General features: G+C 36.8%; 2 protein-coding genes across 4 annotated transcripts; one reads left to right on the top strand and one right to left on the bottom strand.

Moving 5' to 3' along the window:
- The first annotated feature begins 556 nt into the window (after nt 1-556).
- Nucleotides 557-18,868, top strand: rps6kb1a (ribosomal protein S6 kinase b, polypeptide 1a). Its single transcript, XM_082157198.1, has 15 exons — nt 557-981; nt 2,026-2,069; nt 2,209-2,326; nt 5,352-5,420; nt 6,623-6,770; nt 6,911-6,968; nt 7,702-7,802; nt 7,920-8,010; nt 8,412-8,502; nt 12,366-12,473; nt 12,565-12,627; nt 12,735-12,812; nt 12,938-13,045; nt 14,111-14,223; nt 14,971-18,868. Exons 1-15 carry the CDS (start codon nt 910-912, stop codon nt 15,230-15,232), a joined length of 1,524 nt encoding a protein of 507 aa, XP_082013324.1. The 5' UTR covers nt 557-909; the 3' UTR covers nt 15,233-18,868.
- rnft1 (ring finger protein, transmembrane 1) lies at nt 18,157-25,456 on the bottom strand. 3 transcript variants are annotated; one of them, XM_082157200.1, is made up of 10 exons: nt 25,253-25,456; nt 22,889-22,930; nt 22,342-22,781; nt 22,176-22,252; nt 21,162-21,262; nt 20,888-21,041; nt 20,640-20,798; nt 20,489-20,554; nt 20,271-20,372; nt 18,157-19,175 (listed from the first exon to the last, which is right to left on the bottom strand). In XM_082157200.1, exons 1-10 carry the CDS (start codon nt 25,276-25,278, stop codon nt 19,041-19,043), a joined length of 1,302 nt encoding a protein of 433 aa, XP_082013326.1. In that variant the 5' UTR covers nt 25,279-25,456; the 3' UTR covers nt 18,157-19,040. The 3 variants fall into 3 exon arrangements, with proteins under 3 accessions (XP_082013326.1, XP_082013328.1, XP_082013327.1); XM_082157202.1 differs by lacking the exon at nt 22,889-22,930 and adding an exon at nt 24,300-24,332 and having other exon boundaries at nt 25,253-25,455; XM_082157201.1 differs by lacking the exon at nt 22,889-22,930 and having other exon boundaries at nt 25,253-25,455.
- Between the last annotated feature and the right edge of the window lie 709 nt (nt 25,457-26,165).

Below are 26,165 nucleotides of genomic sequence, written 5' to 3'. Positions count from 1 at the left end.
TTAAAGTAAAGGATTGGATAAAAGGTTTGAAAAGAATTAGCTACCCCCATTCAACAGAATTACCCTTCACGATCACAAATAATCCAGTAGTAGCAAAAGAACTGAACTTTTCTTCCACATTTATCACTGATCTCAAAATCCAGACAGAAGAAGCCTATCTACACCTTATTCTAAAAAAAAAAAAAAAAAAAATCTGATCAAGCAAAACAAAATACATGTGTCCCCTAACCCAGATTATTTTCATAATATTATTATCTGAAGATGATCACACATTCTATGTTACTGAAATGGCCTAATGGTTGAATAGGCCACTATACAAAATACCTTGAATGCATGTATTATATGCAATTCTAATCTACAGTACTATACTTATATATTTAAAATCAGAACGTGCAGTTATTTTATTATTAAATCAATTAAGCTTGAAACACATGGGCAAATCACTGAAAATGCAGTAGCTGTGTCATCTGTGTGTTTGAGCTGTAACAGCACGAATGTTGAAGCTAGACAAAAGCAAAACATTGTCAGTCTTTTGTCGACGCCTACTGGCAGTGAAGCGGTACTAAAATTAAAACTGCTTCCTATACACAGAGAGTGACGTATTTCTATCTATACACCCACTTACCTCAGATACAAAACGACGGGAGTAAAATAAAAGAGATTCTCGTGTTTAAATTAAGAAAAACGCTAATTAGTGTATTGGCATTTGTTTTACACATTCAGGAACATGCGCACAGACGCTCAGTGATCTGCTAGTCGTGATCGTTTACCGGTATTAGTTAATCTCTGTAAGGATATGTTGCGTAATGCGTACTGGACCCGGTTATGGCGTCTGTGACTCGTGTGGGAACATGAGGCGTCGAGATTCAACATTATTCCGGTATTGGTGCGTGTAAATAAACTGTTAACATGGCTGGTGTGTTTGATATCGACCTGGACCCGGTGGAGGACAGCATGTCAGATGAGGAGCTCCCTGACGGGGTAAGTAATCGGTAACAAGCTCGGTTCCAGATTTTCCGCATCGCCTGGAACGGCCAGAGAATCGATAAGCGTTTCAAAACTCGGCATAAAAGTACTTTGACTGTACTATGTAATTTACTATGTTAAACTAATAACGTTAGATGACAACAATGGTACTGTAAGATTTACCATACTACTGAATTATCTATGTGATTTACAGGTTCGTTTTGTTTATTTTTTTACAAACGACAAATTTACAGTAGCCTACTTACCATGGTGTGTGTGTGTAAAAATATATGTAATTGTAATTAACCATGGTAATGGTATTTTATTATAGGTGGACATGTCTGTTTAAATAAGATATATTTTGAAGTCTAGTTTAAGATGGTTTCTAGTTGGTCTAAGCTGGTCATTAGTTGGTTCAAGCTGGTTATTAAGATGGTGGACCAGCAACAAACCAGCTAACTTACCAGTTGGTCAAACCGAAGATATTCCAGTTGATTTTTAGAAGGTCAACCAGTCAATGACTGACTCAGACCAGCTAGAAACACTGCTACCTGCTTAAACCGGATTGTTGGATACCCAGCAGCATCACTTCAGGTGTATGAAGATGACTGTTTAATGGGCTGTCATACTTTTATGACTAGAAATATGAACTTTTAAAGAACTTAAGAGGCAGTTAGTTTATGTAACACTGAAACTAAAGCAAGATAGAATTTTAGTGTTCAAAAGTTTGACAAGTTCTTTGTCAGATTTTTAAACCTGAATTGCCTCTGAAACCAGAAGAAAACCGTTGTAGGTCTGGCTTACAGTGGTCTGACACTCTCTCCATTGTTAGACTGGGTCCTGTAATGTGATAATAGCGATCAGTGACCTTGATAGTCCGGTTGATGGAGGAGAGCCAGTGCGCATCAGTCATTGGTATAGATTGAGCTTTAATGGCCGTGTCAGATCTGCACACTTGGCAATTGGTGAAAAAGCTGCAGAGATACAAAAACTGCAATCCACACCTAAAACTCCCTGTAAACCTCCCAGAAACACAACAAGTTTTTTTTTCTCCCACAGGCCAAGATTAATGAATACATGGATCAGTGCAGTGGCTTTGAATTGTGAGTATGCCACCGTGCACTTTTGGACGCACAAAATGATGTTTGTGTATTTTGAAGTTAGCTTCTCCAAAAGTGAGTTGTCTTCTCCTTAAGGCAATTCCATGTTTATATTTTAATGTACTTATACTCTATATTTTAGTATGGAAGACTGCGAGAAGTTCGAGATCTCTGAAAATAGTGTGAATCAAGGCACGGAGCAGATTCGTCCGGAATGTTTTGAGTTGCTTCGTGTTTTGGGTAAAGGAGGATATGGAAAGGTAAGCAAGACTAGCAGTGCTACTCAGTGTTTCCTCCCTGCAAGTGGCGTGTTTTGGACACATAATGTGGGCTGCAAAATAACGCACTCTACCCTTCAAATGTTTGGGGTCAGTATGATTTAAAAAAAAAAAATGTTTTGGAAAATAGTCTCTTATTCTCACCAAGGCTGCGGGTGTTTGAACAAAATACAGTAAAAATAAATACATATTGTGAGATATTATTACAATTTAAATTATTCAAAATGTAACAATTCAGGAGAACAATAGAAGCAGTCAAAACAATAGGACAAACAATATGCAAGTGCTGTGACAAGTCCCAGTTAGTCTAGCAAAGCACAGTACACATAGCAAGTTTATATATATAAATATTGGCTACGTTTACATGCAACCAAATAATCCGTTAGTAATCTGTAACTGAACAGCTGAAAAGTAACTGAAAAGTAACAAAAGTAACTGAAAAGTAACTGAACATTAACTGAAAAGCCTTCATGTAAACAGCTTAATCGATCCGATTGAGCTTGATCCGAATGAAATTTCGATCGGATTGAAAGGGATTATTCCTTTTTTAATCTGATCGAGAGAACATCTAAACACTTGATCAGATTGTAAACCGAAACTGAAAGGACTGCGCATGTGCAGTGACGTTGAAATAGCGTAATGACGTATGACACGTGGAACAAGCAATTTTTTTACAGTCTATGGGAACAAGCTGTTCTTCCTGTTGAATAAAGTGTCATATAAATGAGTGTCCCGTCATTCTAAAATTCTCCTTTCACTCAGCGTTTGTGAAGTGGAGCAGGACAACGTCCCACCAGTCCTTGTTTCGGATTCTCATCCATAGACGACTGGTTTTGGGCACGGGAGGGACATTTTTCCAGCGTTATAAATATAAGCAGCATGGCGCAACGGTTCATATGCTCATTGTCTCCAAATTATGACCAGAAATGGATAAATATTAAGTCTGTTGTTTAAAATATATAAAGAACATTTTAAATAAAAATGTAGGAGAATGGGTATTATGCACAAACAGCAGGAAACTCTTGTATATTCGTGCAGTGTGCGCATGTCAAAAAACACGCGCACATCAACCCGATCACATGTTTAGCGTTCATGTAAACACTACGTTCGGATTCATCAATTGGAATAAATTTAGTCCGATTGAAACAAAAGTTGTGCATGTAAACATAGCCATTGAGTAGACTACATCTTGGATAAGATTCCTTAAAGTTTTGCACCTACAGCACACATTACAGACATTGATGCACAAACGTGGATATGTTCTACGTGTCTAAATTATATAGAAAGAATAAACCAACCTAAAGTCTTATCAACTTTCTATTGAATTTTCACTTAGCAACTCAAAATATAATCTGCATGCACAATAAACTATAGTAAAATTTATTTACATCTCTCGACAGAAAGGTTTTTGCTGGTTTTATTTAATAACAGTAGTCATAATAAGCATATTTCCAGTACGTGCCTCAGGCCTGCATAGTAACTCACTTCAACTCCTAAGAATCCTCGGTAATCCTTGGCAAACTTCGGCAGTTGGTTTAACCGGCTCATTCGGTTCTTGTTGACTTCGGCTGTGCGTCTTGCATCATCAACCCGGGACTAAAGTTCGATTCAGTTCGATTAGTGAACCAGATCGACCGGTTACTTCCTATGAACCGGCTCAAAAGAACAATTTGTTCAAGAATCAAACATCACTGTTAGCTGTTTCTTGAAAGTGGCTAAAGACTCAGCTACTCAACATCTCAAGTGATTTTGTACCTCTTTGGATGCCACCACAAGGCGCCATTCACTTGCAGAACGCAAGGTTCTGGAAGGCACATAGGTCTGAAGTAGTGAGTTTAGGTTTGGGGGTGCAGAGCCAGTGGTTGTTCTTTAGGCAAACATCAGTGCCTTGAATTTGCGAGCGGCTATTGGCAACCAGTGCAAATTGATGAAAGTGACATGCACTCTCTTCGGCTTGTTAAAGACCGTTCTTGCTGCTGCATTCTGGATCAGTTGCAGAGGTTTGACAGTATGCCAAGAGAGCATTACAATAGTCCAGCCTAGATAGAACAAGAGCTTGGACGTGGAATTGTGTTGCATGCTCCGATAGGAAGGACCTGATCTTACTAATGTTGTATAAGGCAAATCTGAAGGACCGGGCTGTTCTAGCAATGTGGTCGGTGAAGTTTAACTGTTACAATTTCAGTATCAATAGACTTGACTATTGTAATTCTCTTTATATTGGAATGAGTCAATCCAATATTAGTCGTCTTCAGATGGTTCAGAATGCAGCAGCCAGAATTTTGACTGGCACAAGGAAGTTTGATCATATTTCCCCAATACTGCGTTCGTGGCACTGGCTGCCAGTTTGTTACAGAATTGATTTTAAAATTCTGCTTTTTCTTTTTAAAGCCATGAACGGATTAGCTCCAAACTATCTCTCTGATCTTTTGAAATTAAATAACTCTGCTAGATCATGAAGGTCATCTCAACAAAGATTGCTGATGGTTTCGAGATCTAGACTTAAGATGAGAGGTGACCAAGCTTTTTCTGTTGTTGGCCCAAAATTGTGGAATAGTGTTCCTCTATCCCTAAGATAAGAGATCTTAAGAAGTTAAAAACCTACCTCTTTTCACAGGTTTACAACTAAGCCTGTCCTTGATTTTAATGTTGAATTTTTGAATTGATGTTTCCGATGTAAACTCCCTTTATCATTTGTTTTACAGTCTTTCTTGTTTTTGAGATATTTATCCTGTTGTACAGCACAATGGCCAACTACTGTTGCTTTTATTGTGCTATATAAATGAAAGTTGATTGATTGAATTTCTTTAAAAACAAATCATACTGACCCTAAACTTTGAATGATAGTCTACATAATACATAGTCTACATACTTGTAGTCTACATAAGCACTGAGGTCTTTAATGCTGTTTTTGTTTGCAGATTTGGATTGTAGATCTAACCGATCTAACCATTTTTAATTAGACTTTCGACTTTTGTCTGTTAACAGTCCTCTTGTTTCAAAACAGGTTTTTCAAGTTCGCAAGGTAACTGGGGCAACTCCTGGGAAGATATTTGCCATGAAAGTATTGAAAAAGGTATGGCCTCGCATATTTCCCAATAATTCCCATTAATTAATCTTTCTCTGAAAATCAGCATGGGTGTTCCGCAGTGTTGGGTAAGTTACTCAAAAAGTAATTAAGTACTAGCTACTAATTACATCTTCAACAGTGTAATTAGATTACTGTTCTAATTACTCTCATCAAAGTATTGCATTAGTTTCTAAATCCTATATCAAGTGGAACAATACAAGGATATATATATATATACAGTATATATATATATGAAACTGCTCTTTTCAATTAAATAATTTAAAATTGCATAAATTGTTCTTGAACTGACCAAAGTATTTAAATGGAGGTTACATTAAAAACACATTTTTACATACACATTACATTTTGATGTTAAATCCACTATTGTTTTATATAGAATAATTGTTCTATACGGTATTTAATGCAAATACATCAGAAGTAATTCAAAGTAATCCCATACTTTACTTTTTCAAAGAAAAAAACGAATTAAATTATAGTAATTAATGACTTGGTAATGAGTAACACCCAACACTGGTGTTCCATCATGCCTCGTCCTGCTGGTTAACAGGTTGTATTGATGTAGTTTGCTTCACATCTATGAATAATCTCTAAGGAATGTTTCATTACCTGCTGATAGTTTAGTTGTAGAATCACATTTTTGGCTCTTTGTAACTGTAAACCAGTAGATCATTACACAGTTCTCAACTGGTTTGGCCATGGGACTCACATTTTCCTGTAGTCATTACCCATGACCCAAATTTCTAGGAACTTGAACCAAGTATTTAGTACTTGGTAAGGCTGTTAAATATCAGCAGGTGAAGAGTGCGTGGCGCAAGCACAGTATAACATCTGACAGGACAAGCTAGTTTGTTTTTCTATAATGTTGGAATAATGACATACAGCCAGACAACATCTCATCTGACAGCTAATACTGAATCAGGACAATGTGTTTTTCTCAGGCACTCTTTACTTAAACTGCATCTGACAGAGGAGTCAACAGCTTTCAAGCACATCTTTTAAAATAAGTCTCGCATCAGAACAACATTTAGAATTACATTTGGCTGCTGTTGTTGTTTCTTTTATTACACACTCCATGACCCACCGGTTGAGAAACACTGCTTTAAACCATTCTAGGATGGAAGGAGAGAAAACGGTGTCTGTACACAGCTTTCCTTAATGGATTATGTTGCTTTTGTCTTGTTCAACAGGCCATGATTGCACGCAATGCAAAGGACACCGCTCATACTAAAGCAGAAAGGAGCATCCTAGAGGAAGTTAAGCATCCCTTCATTGTGGATCTCATATATGCCTTTCAGACGGGGGGCAAACTTTACCTCATCCTGGAGTACCTTAGCGGTGAGTTCAACAAAGCGTTCATCAATTTTAATTAGTCTTGGTTTTCAGAAAAATATTAAAATGTAAATTGTCTCGAGTAGCAAAATAGCATTCATGTTTTTAGAGAATGTATCTGAATCAAGGTCATTTTTCTCTAACAGGTGGAGAGCTGTTCATGCAGCTGGAGAGGGAGGGGATCTTCTTGGAGGACACAGCCTGGTGAGTGAGGCTTTGTTATACAGTACTCAACATTTGAAGTGGATCAAAACCTTTCATCAAAGTTATACATGAATTTTGAACAATACCCGTTCTTGTCTTAGGATAACTTCAATGAACTTTTTTTATCCACTTCAAATGTTGACTACTGTAGATCATTCATGGGTCAAAATGACCTGTCTGCTATCTGGATGATACACTTCTGTTGTGTATAAACATTGATCTCCTGTGGGAGGTTTCAAAAAGCATTGGCTTAACAGTTTGTACAGCTGGCCCGAATGTTGATTTGATAGTTTGTCAGAACAAATACATGAAGTTGCTTGTCAAATTATTGGAAATGGTAACCATGAGATATATATATATATATATATATATATATATATATATATATCAATACAACAAGTGCTCTAAAAAGGGTGTGGAAAGCACTGTAAAAGTACCTTAAATGTGGTCTTTGTGACTCTTGCACTATAATATTATAAATGTTTTGAAGCCTTAATTATAAAGGATTTTTTTAATTTAAACCCTAAATATAAAAATAACAGTATAAAGGTTTAAAAATTGCATGAATGTGAGAAAATAATACTACGGAATTTTGGGGTGAACTATTTGTGTAACCAAAAATTCTAATCTATGGATTGGAAAGCATTTACTTTTCTAATTTAATTTATTATTTAATTTTATCTTTTTATTTTATTTATAATTTTATTTATTTATTTACAAAAACTCCTTTTAGCTTTTATCTGGCAGAGATTTCCATGGCCTTGGGTCACCTTCATCAGAAAGGCATCATCTACAGAGACCTGAAGCCAGAGAACATCATGCTCAATTACAATGGTAATAAAACACACTCACCTCTGTCCTTTTTGTCCCAGACAGTCCTCAGGCTTGCACCACATCCTGTTCAATAAAGACTGTACTCCTATGGATTTGCTTATTTCATTCTCATCTCAGGTCATGTGAAGTTGACGGACTTCGGACTGTGTAAGGAGTCGATCCACGATGGTACCGTCACACACACCTTCTGTGGAACCATAGAGTACATGTATGTACAAACTAACATTTTCATCCACTTAAGTGTGTATAATGCCTAGTGTTTTGAAATCTGTTCAGAAGTTGTGTAATGGATTCCAGCCTTTAGTTTAAAAAATGGTCTGTGTAGGCTAGAAAGCTTTGGGTTGTGGAAGTTTAACAACTTGAACTTTAAAATCCAATAGGGTCACGTTTTCCATGATGTGGCCTCTTTAAAAGTCTATCCAGTTCATAGAGGTCAGAGCCTCAATCAATCATGCCCACTGAAGGCTTATTTGTGGCCTCCGGTGTCAGTTAAGGTCAAAGTAAAATAGACATAAGCACAAAAATGGTTGGTGCGCTGGCCTTTTCTCTCTTCACTCATTCATTCATTCTGTGTCTGTCTTTGTTTCTCTTGTTCTCTCCCTCTTTCAGGGCACCAGAAATTCTCATGAGAAGTGGTCATAACCGAGCTGTGGACTGGTGGAGTCTGGGAGCCCTGATGTATGACATGGTAACAGGAGCTGTGAGTGCCCCTTCTCACATCTCTTCTCTGCTATGTTGCTTCTTATTAAAGTTTCACATGAAGATGCGAACAAAATACTTCCATAAGCTATAAATTATATCATTTGATAAATATAAATGCTGTTCTCTTAGAATGTATCTGTGTGTATATATAGAAGCAATGCATTTTTGTAAGAAAAATATCCAATTTATAACTTTATAAACTATAACCACTGGCTTCCGTACACAAGTCTAGTTCCAGTGGCAGAGTGAACTCTGACCCAATTCATCAATTACATCGATAAGCCAGTTGGTGGCGACAAGTGACTGTTAAAACAAATGGATACTGTCATTGAATCATTCAAGAGATAAGTTCAAAAATGCTGATTCATCCAGTAATGAAACAAGTGAAGTCTTTCTAAGCGAGTCATTGAATCATTCATTAAAAAAAATGAATGAATAAATAATTCAAATTAATTTGGCTAAATATCTGTAAATAGACTTCAGTAATGACATTTATTTTAGAACCTGTTATATTGTTTATTTGTTCAATTCAGAATTGTGGGAAAATCATGATCTCTATTATCAATATATATGATGCCACTTGGAAATATTATAAGGAAACATGGAATTAGTTTCCATTGTTATGCTGATGACACTCAAATATATATTTCATCAAGGCCGGATGAAAACGCTAAATTTTCCAAATTGACAGAGTGTGTTAAAGATATAAAAGATTGGATGACGCGTAATTTTCTTTTATTAAATCCAGACAAGACAGAGGTAATACTTATCGGTTAAAAAAACTGCCCACAAAACCTCGCACAATACAACTTTAACATCATAGGATGTCCTGTTACTTTATCCTCTACAGTAAAAGACCTGGGTGTTATACTCGATTGCAACCTGTCTTTTGAAAATCATATTTCATATGTTACAAAAACAGCCTTTTTCCACCTTAGAAACATTGCTAAGCTACGTAATATGCTACCAGTTTCTGATGCAGAAAAGTTAGTTCATGCATTCATGACCTCGAGACTGGATTACTGTAATGCTTTATTAGCTGGTTGTCCTGCATCCTCAATAAACAAGCTACAGTTAGTCCAAAATGCCGCCGCTAGAGTTCTTGCGAGATCAAGAAAATATGATCATATAACACCGATTTTATCATCACTGCATTGGTTACCTATAAAGTTCCGTATTAATTACAAGGTATTGCTACTGACTTATAAAGCCCTAAACGGCTTAGCTCCAGTCTATTTAACGGATCTTCTATCGCCCTATAATCCATCGCGCTCTTTAAGATCACTAAATTCAAGGCTTTTGGTCATACCTAGGATATTCAGAACCACCAAAGGAGGGAGAGCATTTTCACATTTGGCTCCAAAACTCTGGAATAGTCTTCCTGATACTGTTCGTTGCTGTTCGTCCCAGTTTAAAACTAGATTAAAGTCGCATCTCTTCAGCCAGGCATTCATATAATCCCACAGTTCAAACTACAATCCGGCCTCTTGCTCATAAATGCCAGAGGAGAACTGGCCCCCGACTGAGCCTGGGTTCTCCCAAGGTTTTTTTTTCTCCATTAGGTCACCTGATGGAGTTTTTCGGTTCCTTGCCACTGTTGCCTTTGGCTTGCTCAGTTGGGGATATTTTGGGGATATTTAATTTAATTTTATCAATCAATAAATTCCTCTTGAAACAAACTTTGTTGTATTATTTAAATTGAATACTGTGAAGCTGCTTTGATACAATCTGTATTGTGAAAAGCGCTATACAAATAAACTTGACTATTATAAAAATAAAATAAAATATCCAGAATTGTGCAGCTCTAACACTAACAATATCGTACAAAAGTGTGGGGTCGGTAAGATTTTTTAATGTTTTTGAAAGAAGTCTCTTACGCTCACCAAGGCTGCATTTATTTGATCCAAAAACTGTAATACTGTGAAATATGAATACAATAAAATTCTGTTTCTATTATTTAAAAATTTAAATTATGGGTATAACAGTACACGTTTGTCCCGTGAATTTTAGGTACGTGCCTTCGGTTCGGTACGCATGTGTACACGACAAATACAGCATTGTAGCCTATTAATCATTTTTAACCACCAATAATAGCAATAAGCTCTGTGTTTTGTTACTTTTGATAATAAACAAAGTTTCATCTTTCAAATTCTGTCCATTTTTACCATGAAATTCACACAATACATGTCGTTTGACACTTGAGACGCGACAGATCGCTGTATATAGTAGCTACTTGTTACAGAATAAACATGAATGAACATCTAAAGGTATGTTGAAAGATACAGTACAACTTACTGAGACTTATATCTGGTATAATTGCTCAATCAGTGTTTCAACCATGGAAAGAATATCAATCAATAAAACACCTTGTAAACAAAATGTCATTACATTTACCTCAGGCAAGTCATTCAGTGTCCACAACTTGTTAACTCTAGAGAAGAGCATTTCGCTAAATATATGCATTATGTGACCCGTTCTGGAAAAATGAGTCACAATGAGCAAATTTTTAAAAATGAGTTATTGTTATTTTTATAAAGTATTCGTACCCCTTCATTTTTTCACATTTCATGTTGCTGCCTTATGTTAAACTGCTTTAAATGACTTTTTTCACAGCAATCTACTCTCCATACACCAAAATGACAAAGCATAAAACTAATTTCTGACAACTTTGCAAATGGATTAAAAATAAAATACTGAAATAAATGCATTGGATAAGTATTCGTTCCCTTTTCTGTGACACTTGAAATTTAGCTAAGGAGCATTCCAACTTCACTTGTAGATATTACAACACCTCAAATTGAGTTAACCTATGGCAAATTCAATTGAATGGAGGATGATTTGGAAAGGCACAAACCTCTCAATAAAAAGTCTAACAGCTGAAAATGCATATCAGTGCAAAAACCAAGCCATGAGAACTGCCTGTAGAGCTCAGAGACAGCATTGTGTCAAGACACAGATCTAGAGAAAGACTACCAAAAAAATCACAGAAGCATGTAGCCTCCATAATCCTTAATGGAAGAAGTTCTGAACAACCAGGACTCTGCTCAGTTTGGCCAGTAGGCCAGCTCTAGGAAATCAATGGAGAACAGCCTCGTGACCAAGCTTATGGTCACTCTAGTTTCAGTGGACATTTACAGAAGGACATTTTCATTTGTATTTAATAATCCAAAATTATGTGTTTTTTTTCACACAAACTTTTCTTTTTAAAGGTCTTTTGAGGTGTCTTGTGTATGTTTAAAATATTATATTCAACACAGAGAAAGGCTCAAGTTTACCTTTAGGCTTTTTAAAATGCCTCAACTAAATGTTTTTGACTTTGATTTGGCTTTGTTTGAAACTCATAAACTTCCTGCCATTCATCAACTCTAGTTTTCAGTTAATTGCCTTACACCGTATTGCTAGACCTGGATAAGACTAATCTCTGTTGAGGTGTTCTATTGACAGAGCATTTGACCAATAATTCTGTTGACCTAGTTGGTGGCCTCTTTAACAAATAGATACTGTTTTGACTGTGTGAACACCCACAATAACGTAGATGGAATCTTATATAAACAATTAATGTAAACAAATGTAGGTTAAACCTGAAACCTACACCACATGGCCAAAAGTATATGAACACCTACACTGGCATGTGCTTGTTTGAAATGTAATTTGAAATCTTTTGCATTAACAGGGAGTTGCTCCTCCTGATCAGCTTCCACTTTTCTGGGAAGATTTTCTACTAGATGTTGAACATAATTTCCTTCCATTCAGACAAATTTCAAAACAAAGTAATCATTATTGTGAAGATATCAAATGTCTTATGAATTTGTACAGAGAATAAGTTTATCCTCTTTAACCTCTTAAACCTCTCACCTCCAGCCGCCATTCACCGCAGAGAATCGGAAAAAGACCATTGACAAAATCCTAAGGTGCAAACTGAACCTTCCACCGTACCTCACCCAGGAAGCACGGGACCTTCTGAAAAAGGTAGAGGTTTTAGGTCAATCAGGTTTCACAGCAGTGTGGAATTCGGTCTTATTTCTCAGCTTATGAGGTTGTGTGTGTTTTTCGCACCCAGCTGCTGAAGAGAAACGCATCAGTGAGGATTGGAGCTGGTCCTCGAGATGTTGTAGACATCCAGGTATCTGCCCTTCTGACGTGGTGAACCCATTATCATAAAAGCAGGAAATGATATATACATATATTGTGGAGTTGTGTAGATTATAAAAAGAGATTGTATTTTTTTAGACCCACTCCTTCTTCAGACACGTAAACTGGGATGATCTCCTGGCTTGTAAAGTTGAACCTCCCTTCAAGCCTTTTTTGGTATGAGTGTTTTCTCTCTCTCTGTACAATCAAATTGTTGTGTATTTCTAGTTGTAATTATCATTATTATAGATCTCATGATGAAGTATCCAATAATAACTCATCACGGATCTCTCTTTCTGCAGCAATCAGCGGACGATGTTAGCCAGTTTGACTCAAAGTTCACTAGTCAGCCTCCCGTGGACAGTCCCGATGACTCGACGCTCAGTGAAAGCGCCAACCAAGTCTTCCTGGTCAGTTTGTTTCTTTTTGGGCTAAATGTATCTCTTAACTCTTTTAAATATATATTCTTTGCAGCAACACTATATCTCTGGTGATTTCAATGTTAAATTTATATTCATGCATGTAGCAGATGCCTTTTCCAAAGTGCACCAATAGTGAACACATTTATTTTGGTTTATCAGCCAAAAACAAATAAATAATCTGATATAATGGACTACGGTTTTGGATGCACTACAATTCAGAAGTTTGGGTCGGTAAGATTTTTTAAAATGTTTTTGAAAGAAGTCTCTTCTGCTCACCAAGGCTGCATTTATTTGATAAAAAAATTACAGTACAAACCACAATATTGTGAAGAAAAAGCTGAATTTTTAGCATCATTACTATAGTCTTCAGTGTCACATGATCCTTCAGGAATCATTCATATATGCTGGTTTGGTGTTGTAGAAACATTTTCTTATTACTATCAATGTTCAACCTTACTGAACAGTAGTGTAGATAAATTCACTAATATTTTGATATGCTACAAGTATGATAAAAACATGCATTGTAAAAGATTAATTCATCAGATTGTCGCCATGATCTACCAGATGAGCTACAGAGCTTTTTAAAAAAAAAAATTATCATAAACATAAAGATGTTCTTCAGACAAATAGAATAGTATTACTCATCAGCACTAAGGCCTTGTTGTACGTGACACCATAACCCAAACATAACACGAGACCAACGGAAGCCCCAAAATTTGTTTATACGGCATTTGAATTTAATTATCATCAGCATGCTATGTTGAGCACTCGAGAATGCATATGAGATTAATTTCTGACTCCCGACCTACATTTGTGAGTGTGTGTCAGCATGTGTGTGTGGTAAATTGGTTATTTTTGTAGACAAACTTACGAGAAGGGAATAATGTCTCTCATCTGGTCTGTATTATTACTGTTTAACTGTTTTTTCCAGCTGTTAGTGTGTTTTTGCTTCATCATAATTGCACATCCTCTACACTCATCTATTTTTTTTGTCTACCCAAACTCTTTTTGTTTTTATTATTTAATCTTTTCTCGGATGTTGTCTCTCCTCAGGGCTTTACGTACATAGCTCCATCTGTGCTCGAAAACATCAAGGAAAAGTTCACTTTTGAGCCAAAATCCCGTTCGCCTCGCAAGCTTCTGGGAAGCCCAAGAACACCAGTGAGGTAATGTGTTTTTCTCATTCCACTGAGGTTTGAACAGTATTGTTTTCATGATCTTGTAGGGCTGTGTAAAAAATAAAAAAAATAAAAATCAAATTACGAGTTCTTCATTTGACGGATCTTTAAATGATCTTTCACTCTATGCTAGATTTTCCCATTCCACCGAATCATATTTGAACCAAATTTGCGTCTCAAAAGATTTTGAAAATGGCATGTTTTGCAAAACAATGACAACAAACAAATTCATACTTTTATGAACTTTTTTTTTTTTTTTTTTTTTGACTCTTATGACCTGGTCCTTTTAGTGAATCAAAAATGTTTTTCTTTTTAGTTCATCTAAAACTTACAGTGCAACTTGTGTCCGATCCATATTTTAAAGGAATCATTCAAAATAAACTCACAGATTAAATGACCATTTGAATCAGTATGACGAATCCTTTATTGAATTAACTGACTGAATCCGTCAGAGTGGATATTTAAGTAAAAAAAAAAGTTGAAGAATATTTAGAAAATGAAGAATATATAATTAACAAAACATGTATTGATTCCCAGCCCTATGATCTTGTAGGAAAGGGCATTGATTTAATTTATCTGAGTTTTAAGTGTAATTTGTTGACCAAAAATGAGAACCAAATCTAAGGTTGTACATGCTGGAACATGCTTATCTGGTCATGTGTATACTGGTTATGTGTTTGAAACTTTGCTCGAATAGAGATCAGTAACCCGTGATCCCGTACTTGCTTTTTCCAGCCCTGTGAAGGTTGACGGGGAAGACCGTTGGTCTCGAGGTCCACCCTTCCCAGAAGTGAGCAGAAACGCGTCGTCTCTCCTGCCGCGCTCTGATCCGCCCATGGAGGTGTCTAATGTGGAGCAGATGGACAATAACAGCAGCATGGAGGTGTCGGCCCCTCTCCCCATCAAAAAACCACTGGGATCCAATGCAGGGTCCGTCGTGAAACAGGCTCACCCAGTGGGCGGCAGGAGACCCAAGAATTTGAGAATGAAACTTTGATGAACGAGTTTTGCACTTTAGGAATTTATTAAATTACCCAAAGGCCTTTCTGCACCCAGTTTTCTTCACTTAAACACTTGCCGCCTCAGCATACTTCATGCAAGCATGCAGAGCTTGTTCAGATCAAAGCCTGTGACCTCTCTCTACTTGCACCGTAGTGAGTTGGTCTGCCGCTTGTTATGAAAGAGAAGGAGACCACCTTGCACTTTAGGCGACTCTTGAGCATGAATTTCACAGTTTTTTTTTTATATGCCATGCTCATGCAAAAAAGTAAGGAAGAATTGCATATCTTCTGTTCTATATTTGAAGTTTGGTCTGAAAGACTGAGGTTGAGCTTCTCGTGATAAGTGATAGTGTTTAAAGAGATAGTTTATCCAAACCTATTTGACTTACTTTCTTTCTTCTGTTGAACACAGAAGAATAAGTAAATAATAACAGAATTTTCATTTTTGGGTGAACTATCCATTAAGTGAAGATCCAGGTCTACATTCCAGTGGAATCTGTTTATTTTGCGGTGTATTTGATTCTTAATGCATCAGTAGTTATTAGGACTACTAGAATCACAGATGGGATTCAATGTCAACCAATGATAAACTATAAAGTTAAATATAAGCTGTTTTTTCTTTTTCTTTTTTTGTGCAATGTATCAGGCAGTGTTGGATGACTTCAAGACATTCTTCCCTTGTTTTTGTCTGTTCTTGATTTACATTTAAAATTCATACAATTGAGTATGAATCTACTTGCGTTCTGGGCATCAAATCACTGCTTTTCTTTTGCACAGTATGCATTATTTTGACCAAAGAGTATTAAAAAATACTTAATTACCAGATAACGCTAGATAAGTCCTCTTAATCTAGAGTACCAGTAGTTCTTTCTAAGCTACATCTATTGCCACTAATATTAATATGATGTCATCTTTTTGTGAAAACAATTGGTGAAACATCCTTTTTCAGTTTTACTTTTCACTTTAGTATTGAAGACAGCAAGACAACAATTATGAAATATTTCCTTAACAATTGTTTGTTTTTTTCATGTTTCTTTCTAAATATGTGTTTTCATTTGATTTATTTTCCAAGTGCCAGATAGTTTTTTAAACTATGCAAATTATTTATTCTTAATAATCAAGAGTGCCGTTCAAGATTTAGCCGGATTAGTTACATAAAGAAAAAGATGAGCCCCCTTTATTTTGTATTTAGTACTTCTTTCTTTGGGGATCTTGGAGTCAAAATAATTGTATTATTATTAAGGATAAAAGTTAAAATCTTGGGATTTTAAATATATTTTCAGGATGTGCAGTGTATATAAATACACCAGATAAAGCGAAAACCACTGGATTATTTATTGTTCTTTTGACTTTTGATGAAATAAGCTTGGATATATGTGGTTGAGGTGAAAGAAAAATCTATATTCTAGTAAACCCAGAATGATGTAAGCATAATAAAATAGTTAATCCTTCCAAAAAAAAAAAAATCTGTATTCATTTCATTGCTGTATATAGACATTGTTCTTCATGACTGTTGGTGCTCTTTCATTGTATTATAGTTCTTATAGATACAATAAGTGTCTGGTCGATACAGAGTCTGCTTGTTCGGATTGTGCTGTATGTAAGAAGGGGTCCTAGTCATCAGAGATTTCATGTATCTTGTATCACAGGCATTCCTGTGCTCATAGTACTGTTATTGTTATCAATGAACGTCTGAGGCTGTGTAACCGCATTTAAACCATTTCTGAATTACACTTTCTTTCTTTTTTTCATGGGAATGTAAAATAGGCTTGTTTTCCGCTTGAAGACATCGTAACTCACTGATTGAATGTGATGTTAACCTCACATCCTCGAACTAATTTCCGTGGTGTAGATTGTAATTGTGGTTGGACATTAGGAGGCCATTGCTCTGATTGAACTGTATGGACTTTGCAGCGGATTCCATCAAGCCAATAACTATCTGTACTCACTATGCACAGGAAAGCATGATTGTGAATACCTTAAGCTTAACACAGTGCCTACTGATAAACAACAGCCTGCTGCGCCGTGGCAGTTAACAGCCCGTAATGGCTTCTTATGTGAAAGCCTTTGATTTGGAAATCTGTGCAAGACCAGCAGCTTAATTAAATTGCCTCTTAACTGGTACTTTGACTATGGAAGCATCGCATTATGCCTTTGCATACACAAATATAGACCGTTTATTCAAGCTATGCAATGCTAACTGAGAGAGGGGCCTGTAATGTGGCGTAAATGGCTTTGTGTGTCACTTTAGACAGTCTGATGAGTTGGATATTTTCCATAAGCCCAGTCCCTATAATCACAAGACTCATGGCCTGGGTTTAAAACCTTTCAATCTGTCTCCCACTGATTCTTACAGTCATGTTGGAATATTAAGACACAACTTGGTGCTAAGTGTTCATTACTATATGTTCCTTATAAAAAATGTAATGTGGTGTGCAATTGAGCTTTAGAAAGAGGTAAACTGAACCTGATCTCGAAAATGTGTGTACTTCATTAGGAACCAGGGTTGTAACCAATTATAAAGTCAAATAGAAATATGCCTGTAAAAAGAATTGAGAAGATTTAGCATTTTAAATGCAAATGCTTGAAGTTCTGCGTTTGATTAGAGCGGCACATTATGGTTTTAAAAATGAATGGATTTAAAATACTGAATGACATGAGATTGTTTATGATGAATAAAATGGTGTTTTGTGACTGTTCATATTTATTTTAAAACTCATTTTAATCCCTGGAGAATTCTACATCACCAATAAAATTGAACTGGAGTATTTAACAAGCAACCCTGGAATTTTATATTGCATTTACTCTGCAAGAACTTCAATGACGCTTCTTAACAGTTTGAAAAGATTTATTTGGTCAATTATTGAAATATACTGCAAAAAATACAACTGCATACTGTATAATGGTACTAAAATAGATGTTTTTCTTCAACTCTTTGGTTTATTACACTAAGTGCAGCATTAGAAAAATACCATGTATCTGTGAAGGGCCTGAATTACAAATGCATTTAAGCATGTACAGTAATATAATAGCTCTGTTTCTTTTCGATCAGCAAAATATGTTGTTCATTCACTAAAATCACATGGTAACAAAATTCTAATGCTACATCGTTTGATAAATCAGCAGTTCATGTGCGATTACCTCGCATTCAGATTATTATAGAACTAACCAGAATACTTCAAACCGAACACAAGTTTCAGAATTTTTTTGAAACTCCTTATAATCGGATTAATAAATGTGTTTAAGACAAGTTCAGTTACAAAAGCCACAGTCTCTGACATGATCATAAGGGAGGAAAAAACCCAGTATCTATAAAAAATTTAACCAAAAGTATTATTTTTTTAAATTAAAATACATTAAGGGAGACAAACATGAATTTCTAATACATTATTTCTGAGTGTTTTCTCCACAAATACAATCAAGAAACCCATTTGTCCACTATATCCTTATGCTTACACCCACAAGGAAATTAGTAAAAACCAGAGATGGCATGCAAGAACACAAAGAGGAATATATATATTATAAACATTAAAAAATAAAGGAGTTCCACATACAATAACAACAATAATACAAGAGCTGGTGAATGTACTTGTCTTTCTGACAAGATTTATATATATATATATATATATATATATATATATATATATAAAAACAAACCTCAAACCGGCGATTTTTCTAGTGACTATTGCCTTATAACAAGTGCTGTTTGCTCGACTGAGATGTTTGAGAGGAACAATCCACTGCTGGTCGACTGTTTCAACACGTCCCAACACGATGTCTTCATCCTTTCAGTGAGCACCATGTTCAGTAGATTTGTAAATAAGCCGATGTTGCACCATCTTTCCACTTATTCACCTTGTCTGTGATAACAGTGCGGCAGAGGGGGCAGGTCCTCTCCTGGTTAAGCCACTGGGCTATACACTCCTCACAGAAGATATGCTGGACACAATCAAATGGGAAACAGTTTACATTTACAGCTTACAAGAGGCTTACATGCATTATGTGACACAGGCTGCACCCGAAATTGCATACTTCCCTACTATATAGTAGGCTAAAAACAGTATGTGGCAAAAGAAGTGTCTGAATTCACAAGATTGTGAAGTGCATAAGACGGACACTTTACTATCCCATGAGGCCACGGGAGAGGATTTGTGAATGGCAGTGAAGTGACGCAGCTGACGCTGGTAGGTCACATGATAATGACAAAATGGCGAATGTAGTTTGTTCGGATTACATTCATATTATATAACACATACTTTGTGAGTGCTAAAAAAATAATTCATCAAAATAAATACCTATTCAAGAGAGTATGAGATTTTGTGCGCAGCCACTGTGTATTACTTCAACAAGACCGCAAGGATAATAGAACAAGAACAAGCTGTTCAAGTTAATGCAGGGGCAGAGAAGTGATCTCAAATTACCGTCAACACATGTTCACTTAAAGAGAAAAAAGTTCAAGAAAAAAAGCATCTTCGCATATATTTGATATATCTGGGTGTGTTAGTTAATTGTTAGACAAAATGTCAAATTAAAACACAATTTTAAAATGAAAACAGTGAAAACAAAACAGCAGCTAAAAAGATATATTTGATTTGAATATTTTATAGGTTTACTTGCATGTCATGTGACCATTAACAAACATCAGAGATTTGTGAGCATGCAAACGTCTTGTTAAATGATTGAAATATTAACTTAAACCTCACATTTTAGGTTGAAGGGGTTTGGGTGACAAAAATAAGAGGAATTCCTTTTATATATTATAAAGATATTTTTTACAAAATCCTTAAAATATATGATAATTATGTTGTTATAGAGCTGATAGAAAAAATTATAAAAACTGCAGTGCTCAGTGTTTAAGAACACAAACTGTAATAACGAGTTAACGACTTGACAAGAATTATATAAGCTAATTTGTTGAGCCTAGCTTTGTAGTAAATACTATGCTCAAGAAGCATAACGGTTTAGCCAGTGAATGAGGTTAAGGGGGCTTGACATCAGAGGTCAGAGGTCAAACTCAAGGATATCACTTCTCACCTGACACACGAGGACCCGAGGCTGCTTAAAATCAGCCTGACAGATCGGACAAATGTCACCCGCCTCTCTAACCTGAGCTGGACTGGCTGGAGCTCCGTTCAACTTTAAAGACAGGTAAGAAGAACATGATACAGCACATATATATATATTACAGATTACACAACAAATATAAGAATAAGGAGAGGAGCATAAGACAGGTAAAAAGCAAACTTTTGTACCTTAGAACTGAAAAAAGTCCGTAATGTTTTTTGCAATGATCCTGACAGTCCATACAGTGCCAAAAGCTATAAAAAAAGAAGGGTAATAAGATCAGACTGATGAATGTCTTCTGATACCATATTCATTTCTTATTGTGATGATTGTGCAAACCTTCATAATGAGGTAGAGCAAGGCTAGCAGGATTCCCAGAGTCAGACCCACTGAGGTTTCCATCTCATCATAGCTGACCAGATAACGGAACCAGAGTGGGACAGGAGCGATCACCTGATACAACTGACCCGTCTCCTCTATGAGCATGTACCACTGACCCTATGGAAAGCAGGATGGATACGATGAAGCTAACGTTCATTTTGATTCAGAGCAGAGAATTAAATAATAATGTTACAAATCATGCTCACTCTTTGCCGGTATGTCATGAGCGGGGATGGGACGAGGAGAATAAGACACTTGAGCCCCATGAAGAAAAACTTGACGATGAAGTTAGTCACACCAACGCTCCATAAAACCTCCCAGAAGTTTTGAGAATCTATCGTAGGGTTGGCAAAAATGAGGCTGAGGGACACAAAAAGAGAGAGCCAATGATCTACATGGTACGCATTTGTCATTTAGTGGACATTTGGTCTTTTAGTTGATTTATTGCACTAAACATAGTACATTACAGTTTGTACTTACCAGCGATAAAGTGACTGAGTGTGAAAAGTGTAGAACACGAGGAGACTGGAGGATGTGAGGAACACCAAGAGCCAGGCACAATGCAACTTCCTCCTTCGGTCCTTTACACAGGAGACACAAAACAAAAGAGCCTTCAGATTATATATACACACAAGAGCTGTTAACGTTCATGGGCTTTTTTTTCTTTTTTGGGGGAAAAATAAGAATTCCTTTATGTTTACTAACCATGTATTTATTTGATCTAAAGTGCATTAAACAATATTGTGAAATATTATTACAATTTAAAATAACTGTTTTCTATTTGAATATATTTTCAAATGTAATTTATTCCTGTGATGGCAAAGCTGAATTTTCAGCATCATTACAATCTTCAGAATCGCATGTTCCTTCAGAAATCATTCATTGCTGATCATATGCTGATTAGGTTCTTAAGTGACATTTCTTATTATCAGTGTTGAAAACAGTTGTGCTGTTTAATAGTCTTGTGGAAACCGTGATACTTTTTTTTAGGATTCTCTGATGAATAGAAAGTTGAAAAGAACAGCATATATACAGCGAAATATTATAAATTTATCAATTTAATGCATCCTTGCGGAATCAAATTTAATTATTTTGAATTTAAAAACTTTTGAATGGTAGTGTGTGTATAAATATTACCTAAATGTATAAATATTTAGTATACCGATCGTTCTTAAACGTTCACCTCTTTAGCCATTATGCATCATATTTCAATATTCGCCATGATCACATGATTGTGAATTATAAAAAAAAAAAATCTATTAAGAAACAAGTGATTATTAGTATTATCAGATGGGTGGTTGAATGAACAGAGTGGTTTTACACATTACTCTTGGTCTGAATAGACCTTCATGCTTCAAGCAAACAATTATCATAGTTCACAGGTCACCACAACAGATTAACCTATACCATATTAGAGGAGTAACAGGCCCTGCTTTAACCCCATGCCAAGCCAACCTTGATGTAACATAATATGAAATAATAACGTGGACTTACGTGGAAAAAAACTTGCGTTTGAATGCTTTTGTTGACATACATAAAAGTGGTAAACAGACCCACTGCAACAGCCAGACCTACAGAAAGACGACATAAACAACACAGCCGTGTGACAGAGGTCATGAACTTCACACATCATAACCACTGCACCACCAGCTGTTCTCACCTAGGGCGTGCTGAATGACTAGTTTCGCAGAGAGAATCACAATGAAAGGAAGACTTTTCTTGAGCCAGCGGAGGAGGTAGCGCAGTTCTGATAACGAGCTGCTGGATTCTCCGGATTCCAGGTCGGACTCGCCGCTGTCCGACTCGTGCTCCTGGCTGTGAGTGTGTGCGTGAGAATGGGAGTGGCCGTGACTCCCAGTTCTCACCCTCCGCGAAGTAGCACCACGTCCACTCGCAGACCCCGATGAGCTGCCGATAGGGACCCGGACGTCGTCGCCTGTTTCCGGCCCGCTGGAACTTCCAGCCCCCGGCATTCGGGCGAGCAGCTCCGGCTGCAGGGTTAATGACAGCCCGTTCCTTTCCTGAGGGCTCGAATCGGGTTGCATCGGATCAGGTGAATCCCTCAATTTAAACGCTCTTCTGGTCTCGCAATTTGTTCCTCTGTTGAAAAATAAACCAAAACAATAGATTAGAAGACGCCAGACACAAAACATTCAAAACTCTATTCAAAAATGATGTTGTTTTTTATATCATGTAATAAGAAATACATTTTTTCAAGCTTCATGGTCGCTCGGAGGGGGTTTCTCTCACTAGCAAGCGGCGAGTGTAAAAACAAAAACAAAGAAGAGCAACTGTTATAACGGGGATCTTGTGGGTGGGAACAGGAAATCACTGTAGCTCCGCTCTAGTCACACGGTCCAATCCGGGCGTTGCGTGGCGATGCAAAGGGTCGCGTTTAGCGTTTGGAACCTCCGAAGAACTATACAAAGTAACTGGCGATTTTTTTGGTCTAAGTTACTTTATTAGGGCCCAAGCCCTGAAAGGACGAAGGCCCTATTGTTTTTCTTAGGATTATCCTATAATATTATTATTATTATTGAAAGTGACCTATGGCATCCTTTGACATGATATTCATTTAAGGTGTATTCACTCCAGGAAAGTCCGTTAGTTTACTTGCTTTGGTCTGGACCAAATACAATGTTGATTTTTTGTTTGTTTGGTGTGCTTCGCTTTCACACTGCCCTTTTTGCAAGTTAACCAAAATTTGTAAACAAAACCACATGACAGCTAAGGTCATCCATTCACTGGACAGAAATTCTCAAGCAGGGAAACTATAGCAGAATTCGTTTGGAACCGGACCAAGATCCAGCTGAAGAGGTGGTCTCGGTCCGGTTCCAAACGAATTCTGGTACGGTTTCGCTGCTTGAGAATCGGTTGTTTGGTCCGCACCAGAGTGTGATTGCTGTATTCACACCTGCCCAAAAGATTCGCACCAAGGGGGGAAACGAACTTGAATTCGATTCAATCGAATCAAACAAGACAGGTGTGAATACACCCTAAATTTAAATTATCTTATGGATGTGGTTGTTGTGGTTCACGGTCATAGTGGCACCAGCTGCTGTAGTAAATGTGGCCTATTCAAACGACTTTGACGTAATCCTTCTACATTTACCCAGTTTAAATGCATATTACCCGTCGTGCACAGTTGCCCTAACGCCACCAGGGCTTGGGCCTGGCATCGCTTATATTTTTAATTGCTTCCTTATAGAACCATTTGTTTTATAAAAATTTGTATCACATTTATTATAGCCATAATGTTCTGAATATCAACACCTCCCTCATTCCGAACCAGCTGACACCCGAAATCTCTGCTTATATAATATTTTATGGTGACATTTTATTTTACAGTGTCATTGGGAGAACTGGGCATTGACATTGGAACCGGGAGAATTCCCGATGGCCAGGCAGACGATTTGGCCCGCTGCCCTGTATTTCTTCTTCTTCTTCTTATTATTATTATTATTATTGCCTGTCGAATGTACTGTGTTTGTGATTATTGTGTAAGTGATTATTTCAGAATTCGCCATTCAATAATAAATAATCAATTCGAGAGAGGCGAGAGAGACTTGAGAGGGGAGTGGAAGCGCCCAGTTGGAGCAGAGAGGCAAAACTACTGACCTGTTCAGGACTTCAAGTGCAGGGCAGTCTCATCTGTAATTGTAAAATAGGCTAGTTTTGTCTTTTTTTAAGAAAAAAGCATTAAACTGCTAGCAGTAGTAGCCCCCCATTACATCATCACTCAAAATACTGTATGCTAAAGGTAGGACATCATTACCTATTGTAAAGTTACAGTAGTAATTTAGCAGACAAATATTCACATCGTTTTATAATAGGTTTAGAGCGAGCTAGGGCAGCCAACAACACAACCCTCACGAAAATTAACCATGGTTTTACTACGAATAAAACCAAAAAACATGGTTTTGTTAAATCTCGAGTATTTAAGTCATTTTAAGTCATTTTAAGATAAAACAAAAATGGTTGTAATGTACTTTAAATTGAACTGATATAAATGTATATTATGTGCAAACAAATTACAATGAGGTGGTTGTTTTGCAACAAGGTGGACGTGTAGATGAAAAACTGACAGCGTGACAGGTATAAGAAACAAGTGAAAAAAGTAAACACACACACCCACACCCACACCCACACAAGTGAGAGACAGAGAGATATCAGGGAACATGCTACCAATCACTCTTAGCTACGTTATGTCCTCAATTTTATATAGCAAAAATCATCATATCGAACGTAGTATCATCACTACCACTCCACTGTAAAATTGTAGCCACCCCCAACTTTTTGGCCCAACCAAAATGGATATCCTTGCTCCGCTTATAGTTCTGAACAGGACAGCAGTTTTGCTCGTGTCGTGTTATAATACTTACGTACACATCTGTTTACATTATTATTCAAGTGCATCATATAATAATATGAACTGACCTAAACAGCGGGGTTAGACAAAAAATATTTTATCAAAGACAATATATTATCTCTAAGGTTCATTAGGTTCGGGGTGTTTTTCTTTCTATAATTGAAGCCCTGAATTGTTTTTTTTAGAGGTTTTAGATAAATACCTGTCATACTGCGCGCGGAGTTTCATGACAAAGCACCGATCTCCATTCTACAGCTTATGGTGGTGTTTAAATGATACAAAAACCCCCCCAAAATAACTCCAAGAGATTGTAATCAAAACATCGGCTAAAGGAGTTTAGTTTCAGCTTGACATTGTTCCGGGAGCCATCTGGCCTGACCTACTAAAGGAACCCGTGGCTCTGCTGGAAAGCAAAAGAAAAGTCCTCAATAAGGCTGCCCCGTGCTTTCAAAATAAAAGTCCGATTTAGGAGTTAAACTCAGTTGACCAAAAAATGTAATATTCTGTCTTCATTTACTCACCCTCATCTAGTTTCAAATTCATTTAATTCTTTGAAACTCAAAGATGTTAAGATGTTAAGTACAGTGTTAAAAATGTCTCAATCACCATTTAGCCTACATAATCCTACATCTTTTTTCCCATATAATGTGAGCGAATGGACTTGGAGAGTGCCTAATGTTTTAATGTTGGTACACACAGCGCTGAACTCTCACCTGCATTCAGGTTTGTTGATGATGTTCTAGATGGTTGATAATGCCCACTGCCCTCATGCCAGTGATTGTCATCTGTTTCTTTTTTTTTTATTCAGCTACAGATACATCAGCTGGAGACCTGGAGTTCATTTACTGAAATGGAAGAGTCCCACTTTCAAATCATAATATATATATCACTTTCCTCCCTACCCTATAGAGAACCTCCCTCTGACGGTTAGCCCAGTGGCGCCTCCAGGATTTTTTTCATAGGGTGGCCGAAAGGGGCCAGCAAAAATGTTAGGGTGGCACAATACCAGGGCTTAATTTGAGCCGTTCCGTCACCTCCGACATTGGATCCGGAACCTTTTTTATTGCATCCGGCACCTCCTGTGTCACTAAAATTAATTGCCTAAATAAAAAAAT

Source organism: Leuciscus leuciscus (genome assembly GCF_965113295.1).
Source record: "Leuciscus leuciscus genome assembly, chromosome: 24".
NCBI classification, from domain to species: Eukaryota; Metazoa; Chordata; class Actinopteri; order Cypriniformes; family Leuciscidae; genus Leuciscus; species Leuciscus leuciscus.
The sequence above is the reverse complement of the archived record's forward strand: the minus strand, read 5'-3'. Positions and strand labels throughout refer to the sequence as shown.

Excerpts from the sequence above, each read along its gene's own strand:
- rps6kb1a (XM_082157198.1), top strand. The coding sequence starts at position 910 with ATGGCTGGTGTGTTTGATATCGACCTGGACCCGGTGGAGGACAGCATG. Across the intron at positions 12,474-12,564 it reads CACGGGACCTTCTGAAAAAG|CTGCTGAAGAGAAACGCATC; the intron begins GTAGAGGTTTTA and ends TTTCGCACCCAG. Across the intron at positions 14,224-14,970 it reads AGCCCAAGAACACCAGTGAG|CCCTGTGAAGGTTGACGGGG; the intron begins GTAATGTGTTTT and ends TGCTTTTTCCAG.
- rnft1 (XM_082157200.1), bottom strand. The coding sequence starts at position 25,278 with ATGAAACTCCGCGCGCAGTATGACAG. Across the intron at positions 22,253-22,341 it reads AGTCATTCAGCACGCCCTAG|GTCTGGCTGTTGCAGTGGGT; the intron begins GTGAGAACAGCT and ends GTCTTTCTGTAG. Across the intron at positions 20,373-20,488 it reads GGACTTTTTTCAGTTCTAAG|TTGAACGGAGCTCCAGCCAG; the intron begins GTACAAAAGTTT and ends CTGTCTTTAAAG.